Source organism: Anser anser, assembly GCF_964211835.1.
Source record: "Anser anser genome assembly, chromosome: 29".
Lineage (NCBI taxonomy): Eukaryota > Metazoa > Chordata > Aves > Anseriformes > Anatidae > Anser > Anser anser.
In genome coordinates, this window is record NC_139750.1 from 2,943,380 (window position 1) to 2,952,596 (window position 9,217).

A 9,217-nucleotide genomic window follows, 5' to 3' on the forward strand; every position below is an offset into this window, starting at 1 on the left:
CAGTTCTTGAAGAACAGCAGTCTGTGGGAGGTCCACCTAGGGTCGGTTCATGAAAGCCTGCATCCCTTGAGAGGCACACTGCACTGGAGGATGGGAAGCAGGTGAGTTGGCGATCTCCCTGTCCTTTTCTTAACTCATGAGGTGTTGTTTTTTGATGCTGTTGTTATTAGCTTTGTTGTTGTTGGTGGTTGGTTGGTTAGGTTTGTTTTCTGTTGTTGTTGTTCTGTTTCTTTTTTACTGTATTTTCTCTGTCTGTCCTGAGGAGCAGAGTGAGAGAGAAGCATGGTGGTGCTTAGTTACCTACCAGTGCTAAACGGCCACCACTCCATACAACAGCCTGTGCAATGGGGGTACTCAGTGCGGGGCTGCAAAAACACCTGTGAAGCCAGGAGTGCTGGGCCCCTGCGGAAGAAAGCAGTGCCCATCACAGAGTGGGGAAGAGGACCTAGGGATACGGGCTGTCTGTCCGCACTCCTCTCCTGCCCCCTCTCCAAATGGGGGCTGGTTTTCACACAGTGCTCCACAGGCCTCTGCAGCAGCCTGCTTCCATCGGTCCCTCCCAAACAGAGGTGCACCAAGGTCTGGCACCAGCTGCTCCTCATCTCTATCTCTTCCAGGTGGATGCTCAAGGAAATCCTCCACTGGGGAGAGGTCCCAGGCTACCAGGCCTCCAGTCCTTCCCTCAAGCTTAGCACTGGTGCTGCCAGAGAAGACCCAGGTGTCTGGGTGTGTCCTGGTTCCAGTTAGGACAGAGTTAATTTTCCCTCATAGTAGCTGGTAGGGTGCTATGTTTTGGATTAGGATGAGAAGAGCGCTGATAACATGCTGATGTTTTAATTGTTGCAGAGCAGTGTTTACACCAGGCCAAGGACTTTTCGGCTTCTCGCTCTGTCCTGCCAGCGAGCAGGCTGGGGGTGCAGCAGGAGCTGGGAGGGGACAGACCCCTCCAGGAATATTATTATATTCCTGTCTTAATAAACTGTCTTTATCTCAACTCACGGGCTTCACTTTCCCGTTTCTCTCCCCCGTCCCAGAGAGGGAGGGGGGAGGGTGAGCGAACGGCTGTGTGGTGTTTAGCTGCCAGCCGGGTTAAACCACAACAGGGTGCTAGCAGATGAAGGTGGACCTGGACCACACACACACACAAGACACACAGAGCAGAGTTTTGCTGGAGGGCTTTATTGATCATTAGAGGAAAATGGTCCAGGGCTCCCACGGCATCAGGTCGGTGCATCCAGGGCTGATCATCTCCTCATGCCACTGGAGGGGGTGAGGACAGGGGGGTCCACATCATGTCTTCTCCTGAAAGACACAGCCCAAAATATGACCCCCCAAAGTCCACTGGGACAAGAGAGAAGCTTTGTCCCTATGGGATTTCTCTCAAAGGACCGAGGGAATGAGAAGTGTTGGGAGCAGGCAGCCCCTACACAGCAGGACCTGGGTCCCCCGGCTATGCTTACAGCACCTGCAGACCCTCTCCCATATCTGCGGTGTCCCTGGGCTGCCTGTATGGCACCCAGAGTCCTGCCTGTCCCTTACAGAGACCCTCCTGGTCTGTATAGATCTGTGGAGCACAAGGGAAAGTTTGGGGATGGCATTTCCCAGGTCCCTCCCGAGCAGGTCGTGGGCAGTCCCTTTAACCCACACCCAGACCCGGACCCTGACACCCAATTCCCCAAGGACTCCGGGTTCTGACAGGGTCACCTGGCAGCCCCTGTGGGGCTCCTACTCACCTAGGCATGGAGCTCTGCAGCCAGGCGTCTCTTGCGCAAGGCCTTTTCGATCGTGTTCAAGGCAGGCTGGGGAGAAAGGGAGTGTTAGGGCCAAACTGGGTTGTACTGGTAGGCAGGGGAAGGCAAGGAGGGCTCTAGGGAAAGGGACCTCCAGGGAAAATTCTGGCGGTGCTTGAGTGAGTATTGCGGGGCCGTGGCGTATACTGGGACACATTGGGGCGCACTGGAGCGCCTCGGGCAAGGCAAGGGAAGGCCTGCGGCCTGCAGAACTCGGGGTGCCTCCCAGAGCCCCCTTCTCCTGCACATTGTCCACCTGCAGCAGGAGGGAGCCCACGAGAGACCTGGTAGGTCACAGGGATGTCCCCACATGCCATGAGGAATGAGAAGGGACAGCACAACACTCCGCTTGCCCAGCCTGGCCAACCCCAGGGTCACCCCGCTACTCACTGACACGGCAACATCTTCATTTGCTGTCAGATCAACATCTGCCGCGTCCTAGGGAAGAAAAGCCATGAGGCGGTCGTGAATGGAGCTCGGTGGGGGTGGGGTGGGGTTGGGTTGTGGGGTTGGGTAGTCCCAGGTTTTTGCTGTCCACCCCTCCCCTTGGCTTGGTGCGGGTGCTCCCCATAGCCTCACTGCTCCTAAGGCTTCTCTGGGATGTCTGTCCATGCAGGGACACCAGTGTTGGGGATGGGGGACAAGGAGAGTGTGGGGAATTTGGGTACCCAAAGGGAGGGGGTTAGAGACTTTGCCAGCCCCTTGCTTGGCAAAGGGAGAAGCAAAGCAAGGAGGTTTGAGGCTCACCACTGCGGGTTTCTTTTGCAAGAGAGTTGACAGCTGTCAGCTGGGGGAGGTATCCCAGCCCAGTCTGGCCAGAGAGCTCTGGAAGGTCACCTCTTTGGGGTCCTATTGCCCAGAGTGAGACCTGAGGGGCCACGTGAGCACTTACCACCTGGTCCAAGGCCACCACAGATGATTCAGGGGGCTGAAGAGCCACCCGTACCTGGAGGGAGAGGAGCAAGAGAAGGTATGAAAGAGACCCGGGCACCCAGGCACGGACCCACATTGCGCTGAGGCCCCAGTGTGCAAAGAGGGCAAAGTACGCCTGGCCAGAGGGGCCTGCTGCAGCCCACCCCCACCTCCAGCCTTCAGCCTGTGCCCGTGATGGGGGGCTCACCTGCGCATCTGCCGGGTGGCACAGGACGGCGATGAGCAGGGCCACACTGAGCACAGCGACCTTCATCTTCCTCTGTGGTCTGGTGAGTCTTGAGTGAAGCAGGAGAAGGTGAGGGGCAAGATTTATTCCTGCCAGGGCTCCTCCTGTCTCCCCGAAGAGCCTCCGGGGCAAAGCTGGGTTTGGCAGGGACACCAGCCCTGGCAACGAGCCCAGCCCTGGCACAGACTGACCCCCGTCCCGGCACTCAGCCAGCCACCTTCCCTGGCACCAGGCCAGCTTCCTGCGTGGGGCAGCTCCATGGGGCAGCTCCATCCAGGCATCAGGGGGTGAGGGGCAGTGCCTCACCTCCTACCGGTCGGTCTGCCTGTGCCCCCCACCTGCCTCTGCCTCATTTCTGCCTGTCCAGTCAAACCCCCAGGGCTCCCCATGCGCCAGTATCTTGCCTCAGAGCGGGGCTCTCCAAGCACCGTTGTCCCTGGCACTTTTCCAGGCCCTTGGAGAAAGAGGAGACTGGACTCAGTGCAGTTCTTGGGCTGGCAGGAACTGTGGGAACTGGGGACACTGGAAGGTGGTGGTGGGGTTTAGAGGCATGATCAACGGCACTCTTGGGGAACTGGGAAACAGAGGGCGCTGGCAGTAGGGGCACTGAGCAGCACTGAAAATGAGGCGTTCTGGTGGTGGGTGGGCAGCAGGAGACGGCAGTCCAGCCTTGCAAAGTTTTCTGCAGGCCCTAAACTGATCCCACTCTCCGGGCACTCTTGCCCTCCGCAGCGTGGAGACCAGAGAGGAATAACCCCTGCCCTGGCCCACAGGCTGCTGCTGCCTGGGGCCACGGTTCCCACGCGGACACCTGGGTCCTTCCCTGCAGAGCTGCCCCTGGACAGTGGGTGACAGTGCCTCCAGCCCCAGCAAGGCCCCAGCCCCAGCCCCGTCTGGGAATCAGCCAATGGTCCCCAAAGTCCCTTGGCCCCAGGCAGTGTCCCTTCAGTGCCCTCACCCCAGGCACAGGTCACTGCTGTCCCCAGGCAGGATGTGGCCGTTCAGAGGGGACCCGATGAAGCAGGCTCTTGTTCCTGGGCAGCCGCTCAAAGCTAATTTCAGGGGAACAAAGCTCCCCTGGCCTCAGGAGACATGTTTGCCCCTGAAGCATCTCTGATAAGCCCTGTTTGCCCAGGGCTGATGGGACAAGGAGCCCATTCAGGGATCCTGGCACCTGGTGCGAGGGCCCAATCAGGTGGGGGAGCTGGGTGGGTCAAGTGGCCTGGATGCCTGCGTGCCTTCGCTGCCCGTTGGGATTTGTCTGCTCATCGGGCATGGCCTCCTTTCTCCTTCCCCCGCCTGCCTTGGGAAAGCAGCCAAACCAAAGGTTGATGTCAATTCAAGTCTATTTGCATGTATTGCAATCTTCCCACAAAAAGAATCTACCTACACAGCATTAGAACCTTTCAATGTGTTTTTCAAACATTGGTAGTGCTGATTTTTAACTGCAACAATCCAGACAGTCTCTTTAGGGCAACAAGCCAGGGCAAAACTCCGCAGTCTTCCACACAGCCTGTGGCAACCTGGGTTTGGGGAGAGCTGCTGTCCACATCCCCTAATAGAAGGAGATGAGAAGGAAACTGAGAGCACCCTTGTAGGCTTAGGAAATCTAGGACCATTTTCAGTTCAGGACAATGATCTCTTCTCCCTCTAGTTCATCTTGAAAAGTGACCACTGAGGCACGCCAGATTTCCTGCTCCAATCCCACTCACCTCTTCTCCCCCTGACAGCTAGGCCACGGTGTCCCAGCAGGTGAGAGGGCAAAGGCTGCTGCTCCCAAAGAATTTCCCGCCCAGGGCACAGCCCTCTCAATGCTCCCTTCCCCACAGCTTGCAGGGTTACAGCCACCACCAAGGTTTTCTTCCTAGTTGTCTTCTCTGGCTGATTCGCTCTGTGTACCGTGCGCGTGTCTGGTACAGCTGGCAAAAAGCTGCTGCACAGCCACAGCTACTGGGTTACTCACATCCCAGCACTCCATGGGCATCACTGACCCATGGCAGAGTGCCTCTGTGCTCTGCTGGAAGGTGCCAACCTGTTTGCCACTAGTTAGGTTAACTGAAAAAAGAAGTAACTTCATGTAACATCTAGGAAATCCAATATCTGCTTGGAGCAACATGAACATTGAATGCAGTGAACTGACGGCCTGTACCAGGGTCCTCTGAGTCTCCCTAGGACTGTCCTCTTGTGTAGGCTCTGCCTTCTGTCAGTGCTGGAGGAAGCCCAGGCATTGGTGGATGAGCACCTGGCATGCTCAGTTGGCAAATATATTGGCACCTAAGAGATAAAATATGGACTTTGAGGAATGAGCAGGATGACCCAGGTTTTGGAGACGTCTAAAGGATTATTAACTGAGGAAATGCTAATCTGGAAGACCATTATGTTGAGATTCCTGGGGGCTTGGGGGTGGGGCACGGGGAATTAATTATTTAAGCAATTGGCTAGGGGATTGTACAAGCATGTAAATATATTGATAAGGGTTTGCATACAGAGTGGAATGGAAAAATCCTTTGTTGTATCAGCTCTGGGAAAAGACCTGGTACTCAGACTTGCGCCATTCTAAAATAAATATCTCGTCCTACTGAGCATATTGGCTCATTGAACACAGGGTAATGAATACGAACTTTTTATTGGACAACAGAATGACAGGACCTTTAAATTACTTCCTAAAGGAAACCTCTTTTCCAGAGCATGAGTGATAAGTATTCTGCATACACTCACATTGGTGAAGTCATCTGTGGGTTCTGTACACTGACAGTCCTGAGTTTTGAATCTCTTGGAGGGGTACCACCCACATGTACACAGCTCTTGGATTAGGGTTCTGAGTTCCAAAAAAAGCCATGTCTCCATGGGGTCCCCAGGGCCATGGGTACAACTAATAATAATTTTGGTGCAATTGAATAGGGGACTATCTGGTGAAGTCAGTCATGTATACTTTAACGGATATATTTTCTATTTTATCCAGAGCTGTTTAAGTGACCAAGCCCATTCATGAGACCTGTTTCCCCTTCAGACTTTGTGGCCAGCATGTGCATCAGGAATTTGAATACACCACTTGATATCCCATTTATAACTATACTCATATTGAAAGGGGTCTCGAGTCTTCAGTAAAGTCACCATTTAAACTCCAAGGATACTCCAAACAGATGTGTGCCTCAACTCCGCTTTTCACAGTTACAATGCTGCCATTATATATTCCATATTCATTCAGAACTGTTGCATTTCAGGTCAGATTCCATAATTTGGGGACTGGTATTAAGACCATCTTAATTCCCTCACCAGCTGATGTGGGAAGAGCTGTGCATGCCCCTTGGTTGCAATAGTTCCATACTCACTTAAGTCCTTGTATTAAGTCCCATGCAAGGTTTGGAGATTTATTTCCTTTTCCCCTGCCAAGGAGGGCAAGGAGACAGGCCTCCGAAAACATCCTTCACTGTTACAGTATACAAAATTATACATATAATATAATCATAAAGGCTTCTGCAACTGCCTACAAGATACACAAGGTAAGAACAAAGCAGGTTTACCAACTTATGTTAGCCAAACTCAATTAAACGAGACAGGATTTTACATCCACAGTCTGTGAATATAAACATCTCTTGCACCATTTTTTCCCATGTAAAGATCAAGAACAGGTAACAATGCAAACAATAATCCATGCAACAAAGAAAAGCCTTTCACCAAACTTTCCAGGTTGGAAGTGGGTAACCCATCCATGACTTCTCAGGGCGATGCTTTTGGCTCATAGTATATATCTTTTACTACTGGGAGGTCATGTCATCCTCCACAGGGAGCAGAGTCATAGTGTATTAGCTTCCCATTTCTCTCGATCCTTCTAATATCCAACTTGGATTTTGTTTCCCCAAACCAGTGAATCCCATGTGACTTCCATAATTAATTAATTCTAGCACTAGTTCCCCCAAAGTGGTATGGAGGGTCCTTCGAAACAGGGAAGAAACCTAATTCTGAGACCCTATGTAAAAGTCAGATTTGGTGATTGCTGGAGGGGAGGGGAGATGAGATGAGATGAGATGAGATGAGATTGAGGTGAGGTGAGGTGAGGTGAGGTGAGGTGAGGTGAGGTGAGGTGAGGTGAGGTGAGGTGAGGTGAGGTGAGGTGAGGCGAGCTGAGGTGAAGTGAGGTGAGTTGAAGTGTGTTCAGCTTAGGTGAGATAAGGTGAGGTGATGTTTGTTAAGGTAAGGTGAGGTGATGTTAAGGTGAGATGAGGTGATGTTAGGTGACTTGAGATGAGGTTAGGTGAGGTAAGGTGAGGTAATTTGAGGTGACATGAGGTGAGGTAAAATAAGGTAAGGTGAGGTGAAGAGAGTTGAGGTGATTCCAGGCTATGTAAGATGAGGTGCGCTGAGGTGAGATGAGACGATATGTGGTGAGGTGAGCACCTTAGCTCATCTGTCCTCACCTCACCAGAATTCTCACCTCACCATCTTTACTCACCTCACCTCGGCTCAGCTCACCACATCACACCACACCTCACTTCACATCAGCTCACCACAAATTATCTCATCTCATCTGACCTCAACTCACATCTCCTCATCTCATCTCAATACACCTAACCTCACCTCATCTCACTTCTCCTCACCTCACCACAACCTATCTCATTTCATTTTCTCTCTTCTCACCTCCATTCACCTCATCTAATTTCACATCATCTTATCTTACTTCACCTCCTCTCGGCTCATGTCATCTCATCTCTTTTCATCTCACCTCATATCACCTTAGCTCGCCTCAGGTTACCTCAACTCATCTCACCTTACCTAACATCACCTCACCTGTAATCACGTCACCTCATGTAAGTTTAGCTCATCTCAACTCACCTCACTCTAACTCACCCCACCTTACCTAACTTCTACTCATCTCACCTTACCTAATATGACCTCACCTCTAATCACCTCACCTCACATAACCTCACCTCAGCTCAACTCACCTCACCTTACCTAACATCACCTCATCTCATCTCAACCTAACCTAACTGCAGTTTAACCCAACTCACCTCACCTCAACGCCCTTCACCTTAAGTAAACTCATGTCACCTCCCTCTTCTAATCTCATTTCACATCACCTTCCTTACCTCACTTCTCCTCACCTAACCTCACCTCATCTCATAGAATAATAGGATCATAGAATATCCCAAGTTGGAAGGGACCCATAAGGATCATCAAGTCAAAATCCTGGCACCACACAGGTCTGTCCAAAAGTTTAGACCATGTGACTAAGTGCACAGTCCAATCGCTTCTTAAATTCAGATGGGCTTGGTGCAGTGACTACGTCCCTGGGAAGCCTGTTCCAGTGTGCAACCACACTCTTGGTGAAGAACCTCTTCCTGATGTCCAGGCTAAACTTCCCCTGTCTCAGCTTATCACTGTTCCCACAGGTCCTGTTATTGGTGGCCTGCAGGGGGTCACCGGGGCGGGTCCACTGGGGCACCCGGGGGCCCACTGGGAGTCACCGTGGTGGGTCTTCTGTGGTGTCCGTGGACCCGCTGGCAGTCACCGGCGTGGGTCCTCCGGGGTGCCCGTGGTCCTGCCGGGAGTCAGTGGGGTGGGTCCTCGGGGGTGCCCGGGGTCCCGCCGGGAGTCACCGGCATGGGTCCTCCGGGGTGGCCGTGGACCCACTGGGAGTCATGGGGACAGGTCCTCGGGGGTGTCCGGGGTCCCGCTGGGAGTCACCAGTGTGGGTCCTCGGGGGTGCCCTGTGTCCCGTCGGAAGTCAACTGGGTGCATCCCCAGGTGCCCGTGGACCCGCTGGGAGTCACCGGGGTGGGTGCTCCGTGTGGTGTATGAAGCATGTTTGTTCATTATTTCCCATGGCTATATTAAGAAGGAACAAAGGGAGTCGCCAGGTGGCTGTAAGGACCTTGAGGCTCCCTGCCTGTTGCTGTCTCGGACGGAGAGTTGAGAGAACTTTGTGTAAATACTGTAACTGCAAAATTGATAACCCACTGTCCTATCTGAAGACAAAACAGCATGACCGGTTAAGGAGGGAAAAACACCACATACCAAGCGGAGGAAGACTACGGCCTTCATCCGTGCGACCACCAGAGGGACCGGAGACGACCCCCTAGCAACAGTCGACGCAGCCGCAGGTGCAGGAAGGGGGGCTACGTAACCCCGGAAGAACTCGGTGATATAAGGGACTGTGAAAAGGGGGGGGGGGGGGGGCGCCGTTTAGAGGAGCATGGGCTCCCCAGCCACCCAGTGCTGTTTTGCTTGTTGATTGCTTACTCAATAAACTAATTCTTTCTGGCTAAAG

General features: G+C 53.0%; 1 protein-coding gene across 2 annotated transcripts; it reads right to left on the reverse strand.

Annotated features, from left to right (window-relative positions):
* Positions 1-1,163: 1,163 nt before the first annotated feature.
* Positions 1,164-8,988, reverse strand: LOC310887807 (uncharacterized protein). Of its 2 annotated transcripts, XM_083813982.1 has the most exons (6): positions 8,965-8,988; positions 2,911-2,998; positions 2,683-2,736; positions 2,181-2,228; positions 1,734-1,799; positions 1,164-1,302 (listed from the first exon to the last, which is right to left on the reverse strand). In XM_083813982.1, exons 2-5 carry the CDS (start codon positions 2,974-2,976, stop codon positions 1,734-1,736), a joined length of 234 nt encoding a protein of 77 aa, XP_083670108.1. In that variant the 5' UTR covers positions 2,977-2,998; positions 8,965-8,988; the 3' UTR covers positions 1,164-1,302. The 2 variants fall into 2 exon arrangements, with proteins under 2 accessions (XP_083670108.1, XP_083670107.1); XM_083813981.1 differs by lacking the exon at positions 8,965-8,988 and having other exon boundaries at positions 2,911-3,736.
* Between the last annotated feature and the right edge of the window lie 229 nt (positions 8,989-9,217).

Coding starts and splice junctions, on each gene's coding strand:
- LOC310887807 (XM_083813981.1), bottom strand. CDS start 3,222: ATGGAGCTGCCCCATGGAGCTGCCCCACGCAGGAAGCTGGCCTGGTGC. Junction 2,229..2,682: donor TGGTGGCCTTGGACCAGGTG/GTAAGTGCTCAC, acceptor TTTCTTCCCTAG/GACGCGGCAGATGTTGATCT. Junction 1,800..2,180: donor ATGAAGATGTTGCCGTGTCA/GTGAGTAGCGGG, acceptor CTTTCTCCCCAG/CCTGCCTTGAACACGATCGA.